Here is a 27339-nt window from a genome sequence, read left to right as displayed (position 1 = left end):
AAACTCTAACAGAGGTTGTAAGGCCAATAACAAAGAATGCCTTCAAAGTGGCATAATGTATATGGAATTCAAAAACTACAACTTACATACTCGTCAATGTGTCGTTAGTGTTTTAACAAGATTCTGTGCTTTTGAATGCATGGTGGAAATGGGTATTTTCAGTCTTCATCTCACTCATGAAAGGGACGGTGTTTCTCAAGTTTATAGACACCTAATTGAGGGTCTTAAAGTGGCATCCAAAGTTACCACCACTTAAACCACAAACGGTCCTTCACTGAAAATTCAGCCACACCGCTAAACCATGTTATGGATCTTATTCAGATCCGGGTATGGATCCAAGTTTTGGTTCTGAAATTTGGATCCGAGTGCAGGTGGATCTAATCCGGATCCGACCCTGTTTTAAAAATAATATAAGTTATATTACATATAAGTTATAATTTATATATATATATATATATATATATATATATAACAATTTAAGAACTTAGAAGACTAAATCCCCGCCGTACATATTGATCCAATCCCTTCGCTCTACACAAAAGACTTAGGGTTAGGGACTTAGGGTTTCTATAGTTTCCATCACGAAGCCCTAGCCCTACTATGTTTCCATCACCAAGCAAGCCCAAGCTACTGGTTTGAGGTTTCCATCGCCAAGCCCCCCACCTTGCTTCTCTCTCTCTCTCTTTCTCTCTCTCTCTCTCTCTCTCAACCAAACACGCGATGAGGGACAATCGGCCAAGCTACTGTGTTTCCGCACCTTGCTAAGCCACCATTGGCTCTCTCTCTCTAAAAACAAAGACTCTTTGTTCCTTGCCAAGCCACTGAGAAGGAAGATGGTTTTTTTAATTTCCTAGAGAGAGAGAGAGAGAAGGAGACGGAAGCCTTAATTTGGTGGCGTATTCTCCTTCTGGTTCTTGTGATCTCTTAGGCACCAGCATGCGAAGGAAGAGGGATTTTGAGGAGCAAGTTCTTGAGTTTGTTCTCTGACACTGCACCAGCGCCATGGCAGGGGGCAACGATGTCACCCTCAACGATTCCAATGTTAGTCCATGCTTATTGCTTCTCTACTTTGTTACCTCTCTCTTCCTCTTTATTCAATTTCACTTTTGCACCTGATCGATTTATTTCACCCTTGCCATGCACTTTTGTTATCTTAAATATTTTTTAAGGATGTAGGTTTTGATGAGGTTTGGAAAATTTGGTTTCATTGGAGCATTAAGACTTAGACTCACATTTGAATTTTGTGTTTGATTAGCTGATTTTCCAATCAATTGTTTCAGTTGTCTTTTATCAAAGGGATTTATGGGTTCCAAAATTGGGGTTTGGGGTTTCGTTTGAATATGGAAGTAAATCTGGATTTGGATCCTATATATAATTTCGGATTTGGGTCCAGATATGAATATTCAAGATCTGATTGGATCCGGATCCAATGTATACTATTCGGATCCGGATCCGAATTTGGGTGGATCTGGACCTGATCCGAAAAATTCTCACCCCTAGGCAGCATCCAAATGAGGTCTAAGGGAAGAAAAGAAATTTAGTAGCAAATTTATGTCATATTTCACAAGACTCAATCTACACTCTATTGAAGATCATGATGACCTTGCACACACCAAAGTAGGCTGGAGGAAGTAGTAATGGTCACACACCCTATTTAAATTAGGTGCCTCATTGCATTTTCTTATAGGTTGTACTCAGTGGTTATATTTTGCTTTGTGTTGGGTATAATCATGTATGGGATTTAGTCCCACATTAGGGAGAGATATGAGAAATCCCAACTCTGCACACTCAACACACTACAGAAAGGGATCAACAATGTTTAAAAAGGCACTAGGCAGTGGCTTGCCAACTAGGTAGGGAACTTGCTTATGAGGGGCCCCAAACACGTATATATGCATATAGTGCCCAAACATACATATGTACGCACATATGCACAATATATACATACAAATTAACCCAAATGTATATATGAGTATGAAATACACACATGCACACAATCAATTGACTGTATTGAGTTAAAAGTTTGCAAAGGAAATTCCAGAGTTTGAAGGTAACAAGGCAAAATTGTTGAATCTCATTTAACAAATGTGAATGAGTAAATGTAAAATGTAACAACCACGAAAGTCAAAGATATTAGCATTTACAGTCCAAATCTCAATGCCATAAGGCTGATTTTGATGGGTTATGGGCTCCATGTACATTGATTATAAACTCAAAGCACTATAATACATAAAGAATTAAGCATAAGTTCACATTTAACAACATAAAAAATGATACAAAGGAAATGCCAAGCAAAATGAAATGAAGTGCATCATGTTTAGTCTACATCTTCTTTATCAGCTTCAACCCCAACACCTCCATCTTATTCCAAGCCATCATCATAATCATCACCCTCAAACTTCTTTACCAGTATCAAGTTACTTACATGGGGTTGCATACTACACCAAAACTAGGTCAACATTTCACAATTATCCTCAAGTCATTCTTCATACTTACAACATGATTCTTTAGGCCTAGTTTTAGTCAAGAACTTCGTCTTACCCTTGGCACCAAGAAACACTTTTACAAATTGGGCCCATAGAAGGTAATGGGAGCCATTTAATTTCACAAAAGTACATGGCATTCCAATCATATCATTGATGTTGGAAATTTCAGGGTTACTTTCACTAGCCATGATGGTCATCAAAATCATTAGAGCCTTTTCTCAACTATTTGGGGCCGACTACACGAATCTTGGTCCATCATTATGCTCTATCAAGAGTCATACCCTCAATAAGGCCACAAGTCCCAATATACCTTCTCACTACTTCCAACCATATGTCCTTTTGGGCCTACCACTCGCTCTTTTTGAGCCTTCCACTTGAACCAACTTGCACCTCCTAACAGGTGTTGTACTGGGTCTGCGCTGCACATGGCCAGCCCACCTAAGCCTACTTTCTCTCATCTTATTGCTTATTGGAGTCACACCTGAGTTCTCCCAAATGTATTAATTTCGAATTTTACTCCTTGTCTTTCCGCTCATCATAGTTTTAAAAAGTGCTAGGCGGCTCCTAGCCAGCCTGGGGGGGTCCAAGCCGCCTAGGCGCTAGGCGGGCGCCCAGAACCTAGGCGGCCCAGTCGAATCCAAAAAGGATTGTACAATTATATATTGTATAAAATATAAGAATTAGGTATTTAAGGCACATAAGAAGTCAAAGTATACTACACGTTAGCACACACTCTATAAGCATAACCATAAGTCGGTCCATATTCATCGCCATCGGAGTCGTCACCCTCCTCGACATATCAGTCGTCCTCCTTAGTCTCTTCTGAATCTACCTCTTCTTCCTTCACTTCCTCCACCCTCGTCCTATGTGCATAAGATCCAATGGCCTTAGGAGGGACAGCTGATGTCCCTGAAGTATCCATGACCATGTCTCATATCAATCCTTCATGCCCCTCGACCTCATCATCATCAACTAACCACTCCATAGCAATGTTCATATTTTTTTATCTGATAGGGGTCTCTCTTATCTCTCTTAGCAAACATGTCCTTCAAGAATCGATTATACTTGACATAGACTAGGTCATTGAGCCTCTTTGATTCAAGCATGTTCCTTCTCTTTGTATAAATCTAACAAAATCAAATGAAACTAATTAAAATTTATGGTTCATGTATTATCAGTGTTTCAAAAAGCGCTAGGCGCGTCCTAGGAGGCTATGGGGGTCCAAGCCGCCCAACGCCTAGGCGGGCGCCCAAAACCTGGACGGCCCAATTGAATCCAAATAAGGATTCTGCAGTTATATCAGTATCAGTTATATGTATTGCAATACATAATTCAAATTATACTACATATTAGCATTTAGCACACACTCCATAAGTATAACCATAATCCATAAGTCGGTTCATACTCCATATCCAATTAAAACTTAAAATTTTCCAACCAACCAAATTATCAAACCAAGTTATCAAATAGTATCACACCAGTACTACAGTACACCACCATGAAGAAGAAACAAAATTGAATTATGAAACTATGAAAGTAATACTTGAAGACTCAAAAGAATCTTCAATAGTTCAATACACAATACATCAATCAGAGTTCAAACTTCAAAGTTTAATAATTATTCAACAATCAACACTCATCATTCATTCATCATCAGAAAATCTTGGGTAAGTTGCATTGGCATCATATTCATCGGAGTCGTCACCCTCCTCGACATATTGGTCGTCCCCGTCCTCCTCCGTCTCTTCTGAATCAGCCTCTTCTTCCTCCTCTTCCTCCATCCTTGTTCTCTGTGTAAAAGATCTAGTGGCCCTAAGAGGGTCAGTTGATGTCCCTGAAGCATCCATGACCATGTCCCATGTCAATCCTTTATGCTCCCTCGACCTCATCATCAACTAACCACTCCATAGCATGGTCCATATTTTTTGATCTGATGGGTATCTCTTATCTCTCTTAGCAAACCTGTCCTTCACGAATCGATTGTACTTGACATGGACTAGGTCATTGAGCCTCTTTGATTCAAGCATGTTCCTTTTCTTTGTATGAATATAACAAAATCAAATGAAACTAATTAAAATCTAATATCTATGGTTCATGTATTATTTATAAAACTATACAAATTATCCTTACGATCTTACCCCGTCAAAAGCACTTTAATTGTGCTCACAACCGGATGAAGAAATGGTCAGGTTTAAGATCCAAATGGCCAACATTTGTAAATTTGGAGAACTACGCCCATGTTGGCTCCACCAATGGGATGCAAAGATATAGAAAAAAATCATAAATAAATAATAGAATTACGTGATTACTAGAACTTAATGAAGATGAACTTAAGAATATTATTAATACCTAGATTAATTTTGGTCCTTTGCCTCATCGCCATTGGACTCCCAAAAGACTTTAATGAGCACTTGCAATTTATCAGCTCATCAACGCATATAAATATCCTACATATCAAGATTAGGGACTAGCATCTCTACACACTCATTAAATCCATTCATAATTGTGTCATTTGTTTGCATATCCTTGTCAATATAAAAAAAGCTGGGTTCAAATAATAACCAGCTGCATGCAATCGCACTTCTCATCAATAATCTCCCAAACAGTCTTGCAGCGAGTTTCTTCATCATTGGAATTTTGGGCTATCTCTCTTTTGCATTTCTCCATAGCATCAGATATGTAGCCCATAGAGAGCTTGTCACGATCAACCATGCGGAGGACTTTGATAAAAGGAAAAAAACCTTAAGAGCGCCCTTCACCCCTCGCCACAAAGCCTTAGAAAGGATATCTCTCACCTTCTTCTTAACCTGATCCTTAGACCACTTGCACGCTCTCCACTCATCCGAGGTAAACATTTACCTCAAGTGCACTCATATGCTATCTAGCCAAAAGTACCAGGTCGCAAATCTCGTGACCCCAAGCCTCACAATCTCTTTCTTCTTTGTAAAGGTATGCATCATGCTAAGGGTGAGATGGTGGCTATAAATGATATTTGTAACTAACTTGGCCTTCTTCACTGCACCCGATATCTCGGTTAAACCGTCAATAGCCTCAAGCATGAGGTCTATACAATCTACAACTTCCTTCCTGGCACTCACTGCCTTTTTAAAAAAGGCTCTAAAAGCTCAAGGGTTTCATCCCAGGGCCAAATTGGCCAATTGTCTCTACCACAGCATAGAAACTGCTTAAGCGAAGAGTATTGAAAGGAATGCCCGCCTCATAAAACCATGTAGCAAGATAATAGGTCGCTCCTCTCTCTTCCTTCTTGATTTTATTTTCAATCGTGGTTTGCTTTTTTGTTTTCTCTCCTGCAACCTCAGGGTCAAACCGAGGTAAAAAACTACCCATAGAGCTCTAACCCGAGGCTTCTTAATCCCAGAACCAAAAGCAAGTATAACTCCCTTCCCCTTTCCCCTAATAATGGATTGCTCAACCTCTTGACATCCCTCCTCATATCAGCTATAGAGGCAAATCTCTCATCTTTTTTCATTTTCACCATGTTCAAAAAATTGTTTATTTCCTCTTTAACATCATCAGGAGTTTTTTTACATGGGGCAACATCCCCCCCGATACCGGCAAGATGTTTCTTGAACCGGTTTATGCCCCTTTTTGTATCCTTTTCACAAAACTTGCATCTTATTGCAATTTTAATCATTAGCATCTGGGCTATAGCCATATTTCCAACCGAGATCACCACTCCTATTAGATCTCGAAGAAGACATCTCAAAAATAATGCAAATTACTAAAGCAATAAAAACATCACTTACTTTGAGTTTAATTGCTCAATCTTCAAACGTCCATCTTAAAGATGCTTCTAAATACTAAAAATCTTCTAAAAAACCCTAATAACTTTGCAAAACATCAAAAAGTAAATCTAATATTAATGGATGATATTTTGAACAATTTTTGTTAACTTTGAGAAACCCTTCGATCCTAAAAAATTCACCAAAAACTAGTTTTATGTTGTTACAGACAAGGAGGTTGAATGTTTCATCATAATCCAGTCTATGTTGTTGATTAAAAGCTTTTGCTACTAAGTGAGCCTTGAATCTCTCTATACTTCCATTGAACTTATACTTTATCTTATACATCCACTTGCTGCCCGCAATATTCTTCATGGGCCTCTTCAAAATCTCCCTAGTACCGTTTTATTGGTGAGATTCCCCTGGAAAAGAAATCATTGATCGGGATTTGAAGATGCAAATCAAGAAGGAAACCAATATTGGTTTTTGAAAACATTTAGTATTTGTGGATTGAAGGTCATGCATATGGGTGTAACCGGCTGGCCATGGATGGTTTGAGTGAGCAAACTTCTTGTGATATGTTTGATAGTAAGACGGCAGAGCATCCGACTCTTCTTTCTTTTGGATGTTATGCTTATGTCCACGTAGATCCATGTAGACAAGAGTCGAAGAAAGAAGCTCGCCAAAGGTGGAAGCATACACTTTTGTAGGGTATGAAGATGGTTATGAGGGCTATTGTTGTGATTGCCCATCACTTATATGCATCCTCACTTCACAATGTGTTATGTTCGGTAAAGTGAGGATGTTGTGGTCCACTAGAATCTCAAGAAGAAGAAAATTCCAGGAAGGGTGCATTTCATATGATAATAAAAAATCCGTAACAGAAGATGGAGGTATCTTGTTTGGACATGCTCCTAACAACACTCATCAACAGGGCACTATTGATGAGAGTGTGCCTCGTAATATTGATGAAGATATTGAGCACCTTTATGATGATGACATTCCATCTAATGAGCAGCCCAGCATTGCTCCAAGAAGGTGATTGTATATCATAGATGAAAGCCTAAGGAGCAGCCCTACATTGCAACCAAGAAGGTGATTGTTATCATAGACAAAATACAGGGCAGCATAATGAAGACGTTGGTTGGAATAGAAGGGAAGCAGCTGAAATACACACATATCAGGTAGCAGGGTGATATTGCTGAAAATATGAGTTTTGAGCCAGGAGGTTCAATACGTAGAACATGGAGGAGTTGCCACAATTAGTGAGTATGATATCATAGTCAAATACCTTTATTGGTCATCCTATAGATTGATGGATAAGTTATGAAAAACTTCACATGCGATTATCCAATATTGATATGTGATGCTCAGAAACTAAAGGAGTTTACTAGCTATCATGTGGCAAAAAAAAGTGGGTTGAAGCACTGTCATAAGAAATAAAGGCTATGTACTTAAATGGCACTTGGGAGATTCCGTCGTTCCGAAGAGGCCTGCTCGAAAGAATGTTGTGGGTAGCAAGTGGGTATGAGATAAAGTATAAATTGCATGGAAGTAGTGAGTGATTCAAAGCTTGATTCGTGGCAAAAGGCTTTTATCAACAACATTGGCTAGATTATTATGAAACATTTAGCCCAACTGGAAAATGGTTACTAATGAAGTAGTTCTATCCCTTGCCTTGACATCTTATTGGCCTCTTTTTTAATTGATTCCAAATATTGGGAACTGGCTAAACTCGGCTAGTGCCTATGTGTTCGATTTTGGACTCAGCAGTGTGGCGAGCTCAAGTACCTTGGGCATGTCATAATCTGACTTGTTGAGTTTTCATATGTTGGTTTTATTTTTTGTTGCTGGGATTCTCATTGATGTAGGTAGAGCATTAGAACTTATATTACTAGAACTTTCTGCATGTATGGAATCTCAAATCAATACATATATATATATATATATATATATATATATATGTAATTTGTTTTATTAGTCTAGGCCTTATGTCAGATCTAGAGTTAGACTAGGATTGTCCTAGTTTGGATTTGAGTCTAGGTCCACTTAGTCTAGTGCAAGTTCTAGTTCAAACTAGATTCTAGCCCAGTCTAGACCCCAAATCTAGCCCAAGGAATTAGGATGTCGGTCAACCAAGGCGATCAGGCTGATCACTCAACAAATTTTGGGCACTTCTATACCCTTGTTTTGTACATGGTTAGAGGCTTTATGGTTAGTTTTTTGCCTCGGTCTGACCTTGATGCTACAAGAGAGAAAACAAAGAAGCAAACCACCATTAAAAATAGAATGAAGAAGGAAGAGAGAGATAGAGCTGCTTATTATGTTGCTACATGGTTTTATGAGGCAGACATTCCTTTCAATACACTCGTCTAAGCAGCTTCTATACCGCAGTAGAGGCAATTGGCCAATTTGGGTCTGGGATGAAACCCCCAACCCTATATGAGCTTTCAGAATCTCTTTTGAAAAAGCTCTGAGTATCACGAAGGAAGCTGTAGAAGTTAAGAAGGATGCATGGGCTCAGTATGGGGTTTCTATTATGACTGATGCTTGAAGTGATAGGAAGAGAAGAAGTCTGATGAATTTGGTTGTGAATTGTCCTTTAGGGACTATTTTTTTGAGGTCTATTGATGCCTCTGATCATATTCATGATGCCCATTACATATTCCAAGTTATAGAGAAGGGAATCAAGGAGGTTGGGGAGCATTCTGTTGTACAGGTTGTTACAGACAATGTGTACAACAAGTTTTATGTTTCAAATGAACCTAAAACCCTAATTTTTTGACTAAAAACAAAAACAAATGACCAAAATTGACCCTACCAAAAGTTATTTTCACCCCTAGGCAGGGCGCAGGCCCTAAGTGCCCGCCTAAGCGGGTTCCATACTGCCTAGATGGCCACCCAAGGATCGACCACCCAGATTGGCCGACTAGGGCCGACCACCTAGGCATTGAGCGGTCCGCTTTTTGAATCACTGTGTATTATTAATACAATTATACAAATTACCCTTACGAACTTACCCCTACAAAAGTACTCCAATTGCGCTCACAACAGGATGAGGAAGTGGTTAGGTTTTAGATTCAAATGGCCAACTTTTGTAAATTTGGAAAACTACACCCATGTTGGCTCTAGCAATTGGTTGCAAGGATATAGAATAAAATCATAAATAAATAATAGAATTATAAAAATAAAACTTGATTACTTGAACTTGATGAACTTAATAATACTATTACTACCTGGACCAATTTTGGTCCTTTGTCTCATCGCATTGGACTCCCAAAAACTTTAATGAGCACTTGTAATTTATCAGTTCATCAACGCCTGCAATATTCTTGATATCATGATCAAGGACTAACACATCTACACACTTATTACATCCAATCATAATTAAGTTATTTGTTTGTATATCCTTATCAACATAAAAAAAAAGCTGAGTTCAAATAATAATCAGCTGCATGCAATGGATGATGTAGCTGCCTATCCCACTTCTCATCAATAATCTCCCAAACAGGCTTGTAGTGGTTCTCATCATCATCAAAATTTTGGGCTCTCTCTCTTTTGCAGTTCTCCATAGCCTCATATATATAGCCCATAGAAGCCTTGTCACTATCAACCATGCGAAGGACTTTGACAAGCTGAAAAAATACCTTAAGAGTGCCCTTCACTCCTCGCCAAAAAGCCTTACAAAGTATAATATCTCTCACCTTCTTCCCAACCTAATCCTTGGACCCCTTGCATGCTCTTCAGTCATCCGAGGTAAACATCTACCTTAATTGCACTCTCCTCGAATGTATGTTATCTAAGCATAAGTGCTAGATTGTAAATCTCGTGAACCCAGACCTCACAATCTCTTTCTTCTTTGTAAATCTACGCATCATGCTGAGGGTGAGATGGTGGCTATAAATGAAATTTGTAATTAACTTTGTCTTCTTCATTGCACCTGATATATCGGTTAAACCGCTAAGAGTTTCAAGCATGAGGTCTATACAATGTGTTGCACATAGTGTCCAAAATATTTTAGGATTAGTTATGTGCAACAAATTAGCTGCAGCAACATTAGGAGCAACATTGTCTGTAACAACCTGTACAACAGAATGCTCCCCAACCTCCTTGATTCCCTTCTCTATAACTTGGAATATGTAATGGGCATCATGAATATGATCAGAGGCATCAATAGACCTCAAAAAAATAGTCCCTAAAGGACAATTCACAACCAAATTCATCAGACTTCTTCTCTTCCTATCACTTCAAGCTTCAGTCATAATAGAAACCCCATACTGAGCCCATGCATCCTTCTTAACTTCCACAGCTTCCTTCGTGATACTCAGAGCTTTTTCAAAAGAGATTCTGAAAGCTCATATAGGGTTGGGGGTTTCATCCCAGACCCAAATTGGCCAATTGCCTCTACTGCGGTATAGAAGCTGCTTAGACGAGTGTATTGAAAGGAATGTCTGCCTCATAAAACCATGTAGCAACATAATAAGCAGCTCTATCTCTCTCTTCCTTCTTCATTCTATTTTTAATGGTGGTTTGCTTCTTTGTTTTCTCTCTTGTAGCATCAAGGTCAGACCGAGGCAAAAAACTAACCATAAAGCCTCTAACCATGTACAAAACAAGGGTATAGAAGTGCCCAAAATTTGTTGAGTGATCAGCCTGATCGCCTTGGTTGACCGACATCCTAATTCCTTGGGCTAGATTTGGGGTCTAGACTGGGCTAGAATCTGGTTTGAACTAGAACTTGCCCTAGACTAAGTGGACTTAGACTCAAATCCAAACTAGGACAATCCTAGTCTAACTCTAGATCTGACATAAGGCCTAGACTAATAAAACAAATTACATATATATATATATATATATATATATATATATATATATATATATATATATATGTATTGATTTGAGATTCCATACATGCAGAAAGTTCTAGTAATATAAGTTCTAATGCTCTACCTACATCAATGAGAATCCTAGCAACAAAAAATAAAACCAACATATGAAAACTCAACAAGTCAGATTATGACATGCCCAAGGTACTTGAGCTCGCCACACTGCTGAGTCCAAAATCGAACACATAGGCACTAGCCGAGTTTAGCCAGTTCCCAATATTTGGAATCAATTAAAAAAGAGGCCAATAAGATGTCAAGGCAAGGGATAGAACTACTTCATTAGTAACCATTTTCCAGTTGGGCTAAATGTTTCATAATAATCTAGCCAATGTTGTTGATAAAAGCCTTTTGCCACGAATCAAGCTTTGAATCACTCACTACTTCCATGCAATTTATACTTTATCTCATACCCACTTGCTACCCACAACATTCTTTCGAGCAGGCCTCTTCGGAACGACGGAATCTCCCAAGTGCCATTTAAGTACATAGCCTTTATTTCTTATGACAGTGCTTCAACCCACTTTTTTTTGCCACATGATAGCTAGTAAACTCCTTTAGTTTCTGAGCATCACATATCAATATTGGATAATCGCATGTGAAGTTTTTCATAACTTATCCATCAATCTATAGGATGACCAATAAAGGTATTTGACTATGATATCATACTCACTAATTGTGGCAACTCCTCCATGTTCTACGTATTGAACCTCCTGGCTCAAAACTCATATTTTCAGCAATATCACCCTGCTACCTGATATGTGTGTATTTCAGCTGCTTCCCTTCTATTCCAACCAACGTCTTCATTATGCTGCCCTGTATTTTGTCTATGATAACAATCACCTTCTTGGTTGCAATGTAGGGCTGCTCCTTAGGCTTTCATCTATGATATACAATCACCTTCTTGGAGCAATGCTGGGCTGCTCATTAGATGGAATGTCATCATCATAAAGGTGCTCAATATCTTCATCAATATTATGAGGCACACTCTCATCAATAGTGCCCTGTTGATGAGTGTTGTTAGGAGCATGTCCAAACAAGATACCTCCATCTTCTGTTACGGATTTTTTATTATCATATGAAATGCACCCTTCCTGGAATTTTCTTCTTCTTGAGATTCTAGTGGACCACAACATCCTCACTTTACCGAACATAACACATTGTGAAGTGAGGATGCATATAAGTGATGGGCAATCACAACAATAGCCCTCATAACCATCTTCATACCCTACAAAAGTGTATGCTTCCACCTTTGGCGAGCTTCTTTCTTCGACTCTTGTCTACATGGATCTACGTGGACATAAGCATAACATCCAAAAGAAAGAAGAGTCGGATGCTCTGCCGTCTTACTATCAAACATATCACAAGAAGTTTGCTCACTCAAACCATCCATGGCCAGCCGGTTACACCCATATGCATGACCTTCAATCCACAAATACTAAATGTTTTCAAAAACCAATATTGGTTTCCTTCTTGATTTGCATCTTCAAACCCCGATCAATGATTTCTTTTCCAGGGGAATCTCACCAATAAAACGGTACTAGGGAGATTTTGAAGAGGCCCATGAAGAATATTGCGGGCAGCAAGTGGATGTATAAGATAAAGTATAAGTTCAATGGAAGTATAGAGAGATTCAAGGCTCACTTAGTAGCAAAAGCTTTTAATCAACAACATAGACTGGATTATGATGAAACATTCAACCTGATCATAATAATACTCACTATTTGAGTAGTAGTTATGCCCCTTGTGTTGACGTATGATTGGCCTCTTTTTCAACGTCCGATGAAGAATTCCTTCATGGACCTCAGCCTTCAAAGAGAATGATACTTCAAAGAACGTTTGCAAGTTGAAGAAATCTAACTATGGATTAAATCAGGCTTCCCCATACCTAGCTTCAAAGCTTTATCATAGAATAAAGGACCATCGATTGAATGTATGAAGACAGCTCCAGATAAATAGAGATATTGAGAAAGATTCGCACATGGAATTAGAGCTAGGTGTGCGAAGTGGAGATGTGCAATTGGAATTTTATGTGATCGCTGCAATACCAATGAAGATGAAGGGAAGTAGGACAATTGTGGGACCAGCTTTGCTCTATGGGGCGAATTGTTGGGCGGTCAAAAAATAATACCCATAGAATGAGTGTAGCAAATATGAGGATGTTGCAATGGATGAGTGGCAAAACAAGAAAGGCTGGAATTTGAAATGAATACATAGAGAAAAAGTAGCTATGGCACCAATAGACGATAAGATGAGAGAGAGTAGATTTACGTGGGCTGACCATGTGTGGTGCAGACCCAGTACAGCAGCTGTTAGAAGGTGCAAGTTAGTTTAAGTGAAAGCTTCAAAAAAGGCAAGGGGTAGGCTGAAAAGGACATGAATGGAAGTAGTGAGAAAATATATGAGGGTGTATAGCCTCACTGAAGGTAAAAAAAAGGTAAGTAAATTTTTGAAGGTGTTAGTGGGGTGGTGTCAATAGGAATGAAAACCACATCGTGGTGACTTAGGTATTCGGGTGCTACCACCACGACTCCAGCCCCTTTACCAAACAAATTTGGATAGACAGTCCACTGAAATTCGAATAGATTATCCAAAGTCTCCCTGTAAAAAGCGATTTCGACTACTTCTATCCGAATATTAGTGTAATCCAAAGCTCGAGCATCCATAGCGGTAGTCGCTCGAGCATCCATAGCAGTTGTTGGATTCCTAACTAGAGTGCACAGTACGGCAATGTGCTCAAAGGCCCAGGTCTGCAAGAACATGAAGAAAGAGAAGAGAGAGAGGAAAGAAAAGAAACGAGAGAAGGAAAATTGCTCAGGAGAAAGAAAAATTTGCAATAAAAGAAATTCCAAGAAAAGACAAAAAGATAAGGATCCTAATTACCAGCAAAGTAATGATGCTTCCTTCTAAAAGCGGTGCCCATATACTACCAAAATGAGCCGTTAGATACCCGCCAATACCGCATGGACTATCGAAACTTTTGAGTTTTGCCACAAATTCCAAACCAGGGGAATTAAAGAACTTTGATACATCTTCGTACCAGTAGGAAGAAGCACGAACCTGATTTAATAGAAAATAAAAATTTGAAGTTGTTCCTCAGCAGTGGATTCATTCCTTCCAGCAACCAATTTTTCTAAATCCACCCAATCATCTGAGGGAGCAAACGCAGCTCCCAAGAGTTTCCTTCCCAACATTGAAATATTATCAAAATCTGAAACTGGTAAATACGACACACTGGAAAGTGACAGACTTGAAATTCTGAAAGTCTCCTCGATGGTTAGAGTGGCTTCTCCAGCAGGGAAAATGAATGAATTTGAATTATAGTCAAACCTCTCTGCAATAGCCACTATCATAGAAAAATTCACATGGGTCTAAGCCATTAGAAAAGTGCCTTGAAGAGAATCGATCCTAAGGAAAGATTTTAGATCTTCCCATTGGCCCACCACATCATATCAAGATTGGAACCAAGGAGGGAAAACAAGATTTTAGATCTTCCCATTGGCCCACCACATCACATCAAGATTGGAACCAAGGAGGGAAAACAGGACGACCTCGAACATCTTTGGCAGGACGACCTCAAACATCTTTGGCCTGAACTCCTTTTAAGATATTTTTGGAACTATGAATGGCAAGAGAGTTCGAAAAGTGAAGTACCTTGTTAAAAGAAGAAGAAGAATCATGCCTCTCTTTTTCAGCAATCGAGAGTGGAACACTTCTCTTTAGAGCCATCAAAGGGAATTTTTTATGAAGATTAGAAGATGAACACCTGCGAAGTTGTTGGATCTTGGAACGAGAGAAACAGCCAAGAGAGAGGAAAATAGAAAGAAGAAAGGTTTGGAATGAAGGAAAATCCATCCAAAAGAGGTCCTATATAAAGGAAAACGAGAGAATCCTAATTCTAATCGAAATAGGAGTCGTGGAATACAAGGAATTGGAGTCATTTTGGTGAGGATCACATGCTCGACAAGCCCTGTGTCGTGCATCGCGCCTTGTTGTATATCATGTCAGTGTAAGTAATCAAAAAATCTAGAAAAATAAGAAAAATGAAGTGGGGAACATCCAAAACTTGGAAGAAAGCAAAAAAGAGCATCAGAAGAATCATGGGTAGGCAGAACAGTTTCCTTCTATGTCGGACACAATCTGGAAGAATGAAAAGTTTTCCAAATAGAGTCATAAAGATGACACAAGCTGAAATAGCTCACCAATGTCAAATCCAAGACGTCCAAACCGTACGACGTTAAACAGTAGGGAAATTTCAGTCAAAAGGCATCCAACCCGTACGACATGAAACAATTGAGAAAATCTCAAAACAAAATGTTAAATTCGTACGACGTAAAAGAGCCGAGACAATCAAAACATCAAACTCGTACGACGTAAAAGAGCCGAGACAGGAAGACGTCTAACCCGTATGACGATAAAAAGACCAGATACCCAATCTCAATCAACGTCAAACCCGTGCGAAGCAAAAGAGTCGAGGCAAGTACAAAAACATCCATCACTGCATGATGTAAAACTGTAGAACCAGACCCCAAGAAAAAGGTCTAAAGTCAAAGATGACTACACTGGCAACACCCAGGTAGCATTGGGATGACTACAACAAAGAATATCACCGGCTCAAAGATAGCACGGTTCCTGTTGACTGTCACTTCGAATGTCGATTGTCGAAGACCTCTCCATCGCACTGACTCAGAGACAGCAGTGCCAATTTGATGTCTCACGTATCAAAAGCATCCATCGGCCTACCAGCTACCCAAAGGGTACTAGTCATTCAAAAGAATGATCCCTCGGAAAACTTTTCCTCGCCATAGTGTCTTAGGTGTCTACTTCTTTACCATTCACCTGGTACCCTACGTGAATCCCAAAGAGCCCCCCCCCCCCCGGCCCAAAAAAAAAAAAAAGCCCAAGGTAACTCCTAAAAACTTCGATTCTAAGCCCGAAGGACCACAAAAATACTATCATACCATAGCAACTTAGACCCAATATAATTGTCCCAGAACTGCTCAAAACTTATCGCAAATCAAAGTAAACCCCAAGAGCTTTCCAACGGTCCAAGGATCGCCTGAATCAAACCAACGAATAAAATAATCTAAAAACTGACCAATAGGTCCCTGCCTAATGAGCACAGGGCAACCCGCCCAACACGCGGCATGTTGAGTAGGTCCCCAAAAGCCCGTGATGGGCCCAGTTTGGCCCAATGATGCAAAACCCAAAAAGAGATCAGAAGAGATCATGAAATCCCTTAGAAATTATAAAAATTAGGAAAATAGCCCAAAAATAGCCTAAATATAGCCGAAAATAGGAAAAACGCTTAGAAACTTCATAAAAAAAATTAGAAAAAATCCCAAAAAATCCAACAAAATCCAAAAATTCGGATTTAATCTTAGAAGCCCCAAAAAACCTTAGAAAACTAAGGATAAAACCTCTTAAATCCTCAAAAAACCTCAAAAAAGCCAAAGTAGACACTACAAAAAATTCCTCAGCTTCTCCTCCTGCCTTAGATCTAGGTAAAAGTACCTTAGATCTACTGATTCCAACAAGCATAGGCATACAAAAGGAGATAGTGGCACAAATCAGAAGAGCGACCTGATCCAAGCCCGAAACTCTGAGTTTTGAGTTCCCAGAGGTAAGTCTCTTCACCTTCTTCAATTTTAGTGAATCTTTATCTCTAGTTAGTTTATTTTCTGTATTTTTCTATTATTTCTTAGTTTGTAAAGTTTTAAAAGAGTTTTTAATGTAAAATACAAAGATCTGGAAGCTGGTACTACCAGCGGACCCAGGAAAGGATCAGATCTGTGTCATTCTTGGACCCATAATTCAAGCGACCCCACTTTCTCTATCTTTCACAAATTTAACTAAATTTTTGCTAAAATTTGAGCAGATCTCACATCCCAGAGATCGGCGCAGATCAAAGCATAAACAGTTTGGTGCCCACAATGAGGTGAATGTCACCGGTTCAAAGATAGCATGGTTCCTGTTAATTGTCTCTTTAGATCCCGATAGTCGGAGACCTCTCAACTGCACTGAATCAAAGATAGCAGTGTCAGTTCGATGTCTTACGGATCAAACGCATCGATCGACGTACAGCCTACCCAAAAGGCACTGGTCATTCAAAAGAATGATCTCTCACAAACCTTTTCCTCCCCATCGTGTCTCAAGTGTCTACTTCTTTGCCATTCACCTAATACCCTATTCACCTTGATCTCTGGGATGAGATCTGCCCAAATCATAGCAAAACTTTAGTTAAATTTGTGAAAGATAGAGAAAGTGGAATCGCTCGAATTATGGGCCCAAGAATAGCACAGATCTGTTCCTTTCTTGGGTCCACTGACAACGTCAACTTCCAGATTTGTTCCTTTCTTGGGTTCACTGACAGCGTCAACTTCCAGATCTGTGTATTTTGCATTAAAAACTCTTTTAAAACTTTACAAATTAAGAAATAATGAGAAAATACAAAAAATAAACTAACTAGCGATGAAGATTAACTAAAATTGAAGAAGGAGAGGGGACTTACCTTTGGAAACCCGAAACCCAGAGTTTCGGGCTTAGATCAGGCTCCTCTTCTGATTTATGCCACCATCTCCTTTTGGATACCTATGCTTGCTAGAATCAGTAGATCTAAAGTACATTTACCCATTGTTAAAAAAAACGATCCACCCAGCGCCTAGGCGCTTGCCTAGGCATTTTTTAACAAAAAACCGCACGCCTCATGAAAAGGCACCCGAAACGAGCGTTTTTACCTGGGTGGACGCCCAGGCAGCCAAGGTGGGGCGCCCAGCAAAGTCAGGCGGAAATTGCTTTTGAAATTCCGCCGAAAAGGGCAAAATGGGTCATTTTGACCCTTAAGTTTGTATAAAAAAGTTATGGGGTTTATTTTTTAACCCCCAAAGTAAATGGTATGTTGCGAAATGGAATAAATTATAAAATTTGACACAAATATATGACATATATGTACATTAGGATAGCTATTTTTAAAATGCTATGACTTTCCATTATATGGCTAAAAATGGATGATTTTTCCCTACAAGGCGCCCGAGGATCTGAGCACCAGCCTAGGCGTTGGGCGTCGGGCTGGCCGCCTAGTGTTTTCTTGATACCTTGCTTTTACCTAGATCTAGGGTTCTTAAAGCAGGGAGAAAAGCTGGAGAATTTTTTGTAGTGCAACCTTGGCTTTTTTCAGATTTTCCAAGGGCTTAAGACGGTTTTTCCTTAGTTTTTTAAGGTTTTTGGGGGATCCTAAGATTAAATCCGATTTTTTGGATATTTTGGGATTTTTTTTAATTTTGTACGAACTTTCTAAGGGTTTTTCCTATTTTCCAGTATTTTTAGGCTATTTTTGCGTTATTTTCCTAATTTCGAGAATTTCTAAGGGATTTCTTGATCTCTTTTTTGGTTCTGGAAGGAGGTATTTATAGGATTCAATTGGTGATTTTTCTTGATTTTTTTGGATTTTTTTGGATTTATCTTCAATTTTGGCTTTATCCCATTAGAAAACACGTTTTTACTACGTCGTTGAGCCAGTCTAAGCTCGTCACAGGCTTTGGGGTCCCGTCCGACATGCCGCGTGTCAGGCAGGTCGCCCCAACCCCATTAAGCAGGGACCAAAGTGTTATTTTTTTATCTTTTTAACCATATGTCCGATTTGAGTGATTCTTGAACCGTTGGAAAGCTCTTGAGGTGTACTTCGACTTGGGATAGGCGGCACCTAGGCGGTCGTGGGGGTTTAGGCCGCCCAGTGCCTAGGCGGGCGCCCAGAACCTGTGAGGCCCATTAGAAAGAAAAATGTTAGAATTTTTATCCATAACTTTATACCAAATATAACAGTATAACACTAACTATATAACAAATAATCCATAATCCATACTTGATATTTCCATGAATGAGGAGAATTTTCATAGTCCATAATCCATATTTTCAGACAATGCTAAAACCATACATGCATACACACATGGGTAAGATAGTAGACACTAGAAACTAAAAAATAAGAAAACGAAAATAAACAGAAATTCATAAAATATACAGTCTAAGACTCAATAGTCAACAGTCAATACCAAGAGTCAAGCGTCTTCAACTCTTCATTCTTCAGTCACCATCATCATCATCAGAAGGAGTAGGGGAAGCCTCATCATATACATCAGATTCGACACCATCATCATCAGAGTCGCCTCCCTATTCAACATAACGTTCGTCCTCCTCTATTTCTTCTGAATCTACCTCTTCCTCCTCTTCTTCTACCTCCCTCTTACTCTATGCAAATGACGCCCTCGGAGTCTTCGCTACTCTACCCTTTTATATCTTTTTGTGCTTCCCTAAACTCAAATATTATATAATCTCCTCCCTAGTAGCCTCAGGAACAATTTTACACGGTGCAACATCCCCTTTAAAATACCCTCATTAGTATCATTTCTACAATAATTACATTTAATACGATTTATCATTTAGATTCGGGTTATGACGATACTTCCAACCCAAATCACCACTTCTAGAAGAACCTGGAAAAGATATTTCCATAGAAAAAGGCTCATTTTCATCCTTTTATGGTTCTACTAAATTCAAATATTGTCTAATCTAATCCCAATAGCTTCAGGAACCTTATTACAAGAAACAACATACCCTTTAATACCAATAAGGTTTTCTTGAATCGGTTAATACCCCATTGGTATCTTTTTCACAAAAATTACATCTTATACAATTTTTATCGTTTGGTATTGGGTTATAACCAGCGTTTTAAAAATCGCCGAGTCGAACCGGACTCGCCCGGTTCGACTCGGAATTCACGAAAAAGGGACCGGATCGGTTCAAAAACCGGGAATCGTCCGGTTCTAGAGAGAACCGGACGATTCCGCACAGTGACTCGCCGATTCACTGTGCGGAATCGGCGAGTCCGTGAAGAACACGGGTTGCACAGTGTTCTTCACGGATTTTTTTCAAATTTGTCATTTTTTGATCATTTTTTTTGTTTTTTTCGGCACGTGATCTGTTTTTCAGGCTGTAAACAGCTTTATTCAGTTTTTTTAACGATTTAATGGTGGAAAAATTGGTTGTTTTTGGATCAAGAAAAATTCGGGGTTTAGGGTTTCCGCCATTTTTGAAATTTCATGCCAAATAGGGCATGAATCTTTCAAAATTTGTTGGCATATTGATCTTAAAGCTGTGAATCAAAAGATTTTGTTACTAATTTGTGAAAATCGTTGAGAAAAACAGACTTTTTTGGAGATTGAAGGCTTCGGTTCACAAAAACAGGTAAGAACTTTGGGTTTTTTTGTTTTTCCGCCATTTGATTTATTTCATGGCATATTTTGAACAAAATGAGTTCAATAATTAGGGTTTTTAATCTTTATTGTGTCTAGTATGATTTAAAATTTTTAATTTTACGTAATCTGGTCAATTACAGCAAGAAATTTGATATGAACAGTGAGATGTCAGGGGAAAAAAATTCCGCTGTTTTTTTTTTTTTTTTCCGCCTTTTGATTTTGTTTTCATGATATATTAGAAATAATGTGTTAAAAATTTAGGTTTTTGATTCCTTATATTGTTGTTTATCAGAAAATATAGTCAATTGGATGTAATTTATTCACTTGGAGGTGAATTTTTGAGTTAAAATCGCTTATGTAAAACGACTCTGTGAAGAACAAATTTTTTTTTTTTTTTTTTTTTTTTTTTTTTTTTTTTTTTTTTTTGTAGCTCATGATAGAATTTTTTGTAATCTATGATCGAATTTTTTGTAATCCATGATCAAAATGTTTGTTTTTTTTTCTTGTAATCCATGATCGAATTTTATTTTTTATTTTTTATTTTTGTAACCCATGATAGAATTTTTTGTAATCCATGATCGAATGTTTTGTAATCCATGATCGAAATGTTTGTTTTTTTTTGTAATCCATGATCGAATTTTTTGTTTTTTGTTTTTTATGTAACCCATGATAGAGTTTTTTGTAATCTATGATTGAATTTTTTGTTATCCATGATGTAATTGTTTTGTTCTTTTTTAGTAATCCACGATCGAATTTTTTGTTTTTTTTTGTTTTTTTTTTTTGTAATGCATGATCGAATTTTATGTAATCCATGAACGAATTTCTTGTAATCCATGATAGAATTTTCTGTAATCCATGATCGACTTTTTTGTAATCCATGATCGAATTTTATGTAATCCATGATCGAATTTTTTGTAATCCATGATCGAATTTTCTGTAATCCATGATCAACTTTTTTGTAATCCATGATCAAAATGTTTGTTTTTTTTACTTGTAATCCTTGATCGAATTTTTTGTGTTTTTTTTTTTTTTGTAACCCATGATTGAATTTTTCGTAATCCATGATGGAATTGTTTTTTTTTGTTCTTGTAATCCACGATCGAATTTTTTGTTTTTTTATGTTTTTTTTTTTTTTTGTAATCCATGATCGAATTTTATGTAATCCATGATCGAATTTTATGTAATCCATGATCGAATTTTTTGTAATCCATGATCGAATTTTTAGAAAATTTATGAATTTTTTTTTTTAATCCATGATCGAACTTTTTGAAAATTTGTTAATTTTTTTTTTAATCCATGATCGAATTTTTTGAAAATTTGCTGTACTTTTTTTTTTATTTCTTTTTATCCATGATCGAATTTTTTGAAAAATGATGATTTTTCGAAAAGATGTGAAAATCGTGATAAAGTTTTGATTATCATGATGTATTAAACATTTAAACCTAATTTTTAATTTTTATTGTTTGAGTTTGCTGTAATTTTTTTTTTTTTTTTTTTCATGATCGAATTTTTTGAAAATTGATGATTTTCCGAAAAGATGTGAAAATCGTGACAAGGTTTTAATTATCATGAGGTATTAAACCATATTTTAAATTTTTATTGTTAAAGTTTTTGTTGAAAAAATTGTACGTTGATGGATTATTTATGCAAAAAAATGCATGTTATTATATTTTCAATACAAAACTGTATTTTTTTTATTTGTTGTTCATGGATTTTTAAGTTGGAATGACTGATGTTAGCCGGCTCTTTGAAGAATTGTTTTTATTATTAATTTTTTAATGCAAAAAATGTATGTTCTTGATAATTGAGTTGTAGCCATGTTTGGAGCTTGCATTTTGTATTATTCTAAATGTTTGTAATTGATATGTACGAAATATTATTGTCAAAAAAGGTATTTTGCAATAACAAATAACAACGAATATGACTACATGAACTACCGCAACATATTATCACTACATATTGTGATTATTTTTCTTTTTGAACTGTCAGGTTAATTTAAACTTTTTACATCTTAAAACAGTTGAATCATGTCAAGATCTATAGAAGACCCTGCATGGCAACATGGGGTCAGACTTGATCTCAACAAGAAAGACAAAATTATTTGTAATTACTGTCATAGAGTGATAAGTAGTGGGGTACATAAGTTCAAGCAACACTTGGCAGGGGTTACGGGAGAAGTTTCTGCATGCACTAGTGTCCCTAGTAATGTAAAAAAACAGATGGTGGCAATTCTTAATGCTAGCAAAGGTAAAAAAATTGCCAAACATAGGACATATCAATATTCGCATATTCATCCAAAAACATGAAAATTCTTAATGGAGTACCCTCATTTTTTATTGAATTCCTAAAAAACAATATTTATAATGAATTTTAATAATTTTTTCGGATTTTTTTGAAGCTTTATTCTGACCGATTCACCCGATTCCGATCCGGACCGCCGATTCGCCGATCCGGATCGCCGATTCGCCGATCCGGATCGGTTTTTGAAAAGCCCGATCCGGGTCACCGATCCGGTTTTTAAACCATTGGTTATAACCATACTTCCAACCTAGATCACTTCTTCTAGTAGAACCAGAAATAGACCTATGCAAATGACAAGGATTTTGTTCTTGTTTGTGTTTTACTGAACTCATATATTGGTTAATCTCCTCTCTGATAGCTTCAGGAAAATTTTTACATCGGGCAACATTCTCCTTAATACCGACAAGATGTTTTTTAAACCGGTTTATGCTACCGTTTGTATCCTTTTCACAATAATTGCATCTTTTACAATTTTTGTCATTCGAATTCAGGCCGGATCACCACTTCGACTAGATCTTGAAGAAGACATCTCAAAATAACACAAGCAATCTAAAATATAAAGTTTTGCACTCTCCACCTCTGAGATGCTTTTTGATGCTAAAATATTCAAAAACAACTTCTAATAGGACTAAAAAAAACTCCAAAACTAAATTTAATCTTAATAGGTGATGTTAGGATCCATTTCTCGTACCATTGAGAAACACTTTGATCCAATGAAAATCACAAAATTTGGTTTTTTTTAGGTTTGTCTCTCTCTAAAATGGGTTTTTGTGGGTTTAGGTTTCAAATGAACCTAAAACCCACCTTTAAAAACAATATTTTTTCAAAAAAACCATAAAACAACCCTCAACAAAAACCATTTCTGCCCCTAGGCGGGGCACTGGGCACCCACCTAGTTTCGCCGCCTAGGCTTGGGCGATGCGCCCAGGCCTTCTGGACCACCTAGGCGCTAGGCAGTCCGCTTTTTGAATCACTAGTCTAGGTTGCCTATGGTCCAGGGTTTGTGTGGTCCTTTGGGCTCAGAATCGAGCTTTTTAAGAGTTCCCTAGGCTAGAATTTCGAGGGAGGTGTCTATAGTTGCCCCTCTTTGGCATTCACCTGAGGCACCAGATGAATGGCAAAGAAGTAGACACCTGAGACACGACGGGAAGGAAAAAATTTTTGAGGGATCATTCTTTTGAATAACCAGTACTATGTGGTTTCTATGTTTCATCATCATCATCCAAGCCTTATCCCAATTAATTGGGGTCGGCAATATGAATCATGTTCCTCCATTCTTCTCTATCAAAGGTCAATAAAACCAATAACATAGTTTCATGATTCTTGATAAGATGTGGCAAAGTTTTACGATGGCTGTCCACCTCCTTTACCCGGGCTTAGGACGGGTTAAGAGAAAGTTTAAGGTCCTAACCTTCTTAGACCAATATACTGTATATAATTAAAAGTGCAATAATATGTTCCATTGCAAGCCATCAACCACTCCAGCAACCCTCAACAAAAGATCAAGAGCAAATGAAGGTTAACTACTTTAAGAACCAAAGAAATACCGAAGTATGGTAGGACCACTACAACACCTCACCCTCACTTGTCTGACATAGCCTACAAGGTAAATCATGTGCGTCAATTTATGCATGCACCCACCAATGTCCACATGAGGCATTACAATACAGAATTCATATGTGAAAGGGACCATCAATCATGCATTATATACCTAAAAAAATACATAAATGATGTATGCATCGCTTCCATCATTGGCTACACCAACTCCGACTGAGCAAGAGATCTTGATTCACACAAATCAATTTCAGGATAGCGTGTTTATTTGGGATTTGATATCTTGGAGGAGCAAAAAGCAAAAGAGTATAACAAGATCCAAGGAGTTAGAGCATTAGGCAGCATTGTGGTAGAGATTTCTTAGGTATAGAATTTGGCCATATCTTTTGGTTATAAAGTACAGCAATGCAGCATTATTGCAATAATCAAAGTGCAGCTGCTATTGTAGCTATTCCTATTTCTCAATTCTCATGATCGTACTAAGCACACAAAGATATCGATTACCATTTTGTGTGCAAGAACATAGCAATTTGAATGGATTATATTGGCATCAAAATTCAAAAACCAGATTGCCGGCATTTTCACCCAAGGGCTCACCAATGAATGGCACTAGTTTCTAAAAGACAAATTGCACATGTTCAAGCACAATTAACAATTTGAAGTGGGTGTTAGACTATGTTTTAGAATATGTATTGCATGTATAAGAGGTGTTATTGTCATTTGTTTTGTTATTATATTAAATAATAAGATATCTTTGAAATGATGTTAAGGGCATTTGCATAATATCACATACCCTAACATCCAACCCTTGTAACATTTGATGTCATAATCAAGATGCTGCCCGACGTAGATTGGGATTCACGCCTCTGTCTCTCTCTCAAGCTCTCATGCTGTTTCTCTCTTCCTCATCTTTCATCTTCTTCTTGATGAGATATATTTCTTCTTCTTCTTGATGAGATATCCAACTAACATCCAAGCCGGAATCCACCCAATGGATTCTCCCATTGGACTGCCCCAAAACTAGGCACCAAAAATTTCAATTTCAATGGATTGTCAGTCAACAACCACAGCAGGTGTCAAAGGGGGTTTCTAGGGATTGTCAGGGTGACACAATTTTGCCCTTCGCGGGGCTTGTTGGACTTCCTACTTCAATCATGGCGAGGTCCTCACCCTGCTCCAAGGGCTCAAATTATGTCACAAGAGTTGGGGGTCGACCCTAGTGATTTGAGGGTGATTTGAACGCACCAACTAGGCAAATAAATGCTACACATGCCCTTGGAGACTTAAAACACATTTCGGAGAAGAGTTTCTCAGTCAGTAGCTTGATCAGTCTCTTTAAACCACACATGGCGTGAGGCCAAAAACATTGCCAACAGCTTTCAAACAAGGTACACCCTCAATGCGAGCTTCTCACCAACCATGCATAGGAAACCCAAACCAACAAAACTCTGTCCACAGCTCCACCCTCGAGCATTTTGCAAGACGCCTGAGTTTTCTCCGTAGTGGGTGACTTTTTTTAAGGCCTTCATACTGTAAATCTTGTATACAAGCACAGTGTTGTGCAAATTGTAAAGCATATTCTTATATCATACAAGACAACCTTATCAAAAAAGGGATACCAAACAAACAAGGTCCACCCATATGACAAACAGAAAAGGAGAATGTGCCCACTCTAGGTTTCTGCAAGAAGTGAACATGTGTTTCAAGCGATTATAAGCAAGGAGATGGTTTTACTCAGCATCTAGCAACCACTGAGACAATGTCGACAACCAAAGGCAGTTTACAAGACATTGCTACTTTGATTTTGTTGCGGACATCAATGTACAAAGCATAGATAAAGGGTCGTCATCATGTTTAAATTTCATAATATCAGTCTATGAGCATAAGTAACTACAAGTTAAATAGATTAAGCCTCTCTCTATGTTAATCATTTGTGACTGGTCTTTCTCCAAGGAGATTAACAAGTATCATCATCATTTCCCATTTTGCAGCATAGTTTGTGCCCCATGAGTAGCCCCGACAATCAATACCATCATTAAAAATAATTGTGATGGAGCTTCACTTGACACTAGTTTGGGGTGAGTTCCACGTTAAATTTCCCTTCCCCCAAATCTAAATATTTGTTCCATAAATGTTTTCTTTTCTGTCATTTTTCATTCTCATCAAGCAAAAAAGAAATGGGAACAAAGAAAAAATTGCTCAAGCACAAGCATGATCGCATATGAACTCCTGATTTCTGATGCATACTAGGAGCTTACAGGAACATCAAAAAACAATATCTTTCAATGAAGCATCAATAATTTAGTGTCTTGTTAGCTAATATGAATCATTTCAAACATCTTCAATAGTAAGGAATGTAGAATCGTCAAGACCTCGCAATCTGATAATTCTTAGCAAGTAAAAACCCTACAAAGCAAAAGAAAGAAATTCTTTTTTCTCACTATAGCCATGATAAAATTTCAAATGCCTGTCATGGGAAGAACATGACACCTCAAAAGCAATGGAAGTGAAGAACTTACCAGGAGATTGTTGGTCTTGATGTAGGACCATACTTTAATGAAACAGTTCAGGCGAGACATTTGAGACTGACCCAAAAAGTTGCAGAGAGGACTAGGGAGATTTACAGGATCAATCAAGTTTCCCAATTTCTTGGGTGCATCAGCCATTGCCTTCCTTGCCTGAGGTAACATCTTCACTCAATTCTTGAGTCTTATGTCTGTAGCATAGTCAGAAAAACCACTTTAGTCACTAGGAGGCAGAAGATTAATAGATACATTCTGAAAACAACACAATAGGGAAGACAAGCAAAGTGTAATAAAATCACCCATAACTCATTACAGACATTCTCAGATTCAAAAACTCACCAAAGTCAGCAATGTTTATAAATAATTAGAAGCTCAAACTACTAATGTTTATCATTGTAATCTACAATATATATGTAAAATACAGGTCTGGATAGCACCATCTTGCTGAAAGAAGCCAAAACCCTAAGTACAATAGAAACACTGGATTGGTGACCATGGTAATACAACATGAAACAACTCGATTGCTTAACATGGTGATTTCTACCTCTGGTTTTGCTACATCAGATCTTCTTGTTAGACTAGCTACTTAAAGGATG

General features: G+C 37.9%; 1 protein-coding gene across 2 annotated transcripts in view; it reads right to left on the bottom strand.

Annotated features, from left to right (window-relative positions):
* LOC105421868 (SWIB/MDM2 domain superfamily protein) overlaps positions 1-27339 on the bottom strand; it is a 36787-nt gene extending 9448 nt beyond the window's left edge. The window contains exons 1-2 of one of the 2 annotated variants that reach the window (XM_011630872.3): positions 27083-27339; positions 26738-26934 (exon numbers count right to left, since the gene is read on the bottom strand). In XM_011630872.3, the coding sequence (XP_011629174.1) occupies positions 26738-26908 (171 nt within the window). In that variant the 5' untranslated portion in view covers positions 26909-26934; positions 27083-27339. The remainder of the gene's footprint in view (positions 1-26737; positions 26935-27082) is intronic. The other variant, XM_011630871.3, reaches the window with a different exon arrangement.

Source organism: Amborella trichopoda, chromosome 10 (genome assembly GCF_054954075.1).
Source record: "Amborella trichopoda isolate Santa Cruz 75 chromosome 10, AtrichopodaSantaCruz75HAP2 v2.0, whole genome shotgun sequence".
Classification (NCBI taxonomy): Eukaryota; Viridiplantae; Streptophyta; class Magnoliopsida; order Amborellales; family Amborellaceae; genus Amborella; species Amborella trichopoda.
Note: the sequence above shows the minus strand (reverse complement) of the source record. Positions and strands in the feature narration are given on the sequence as shown.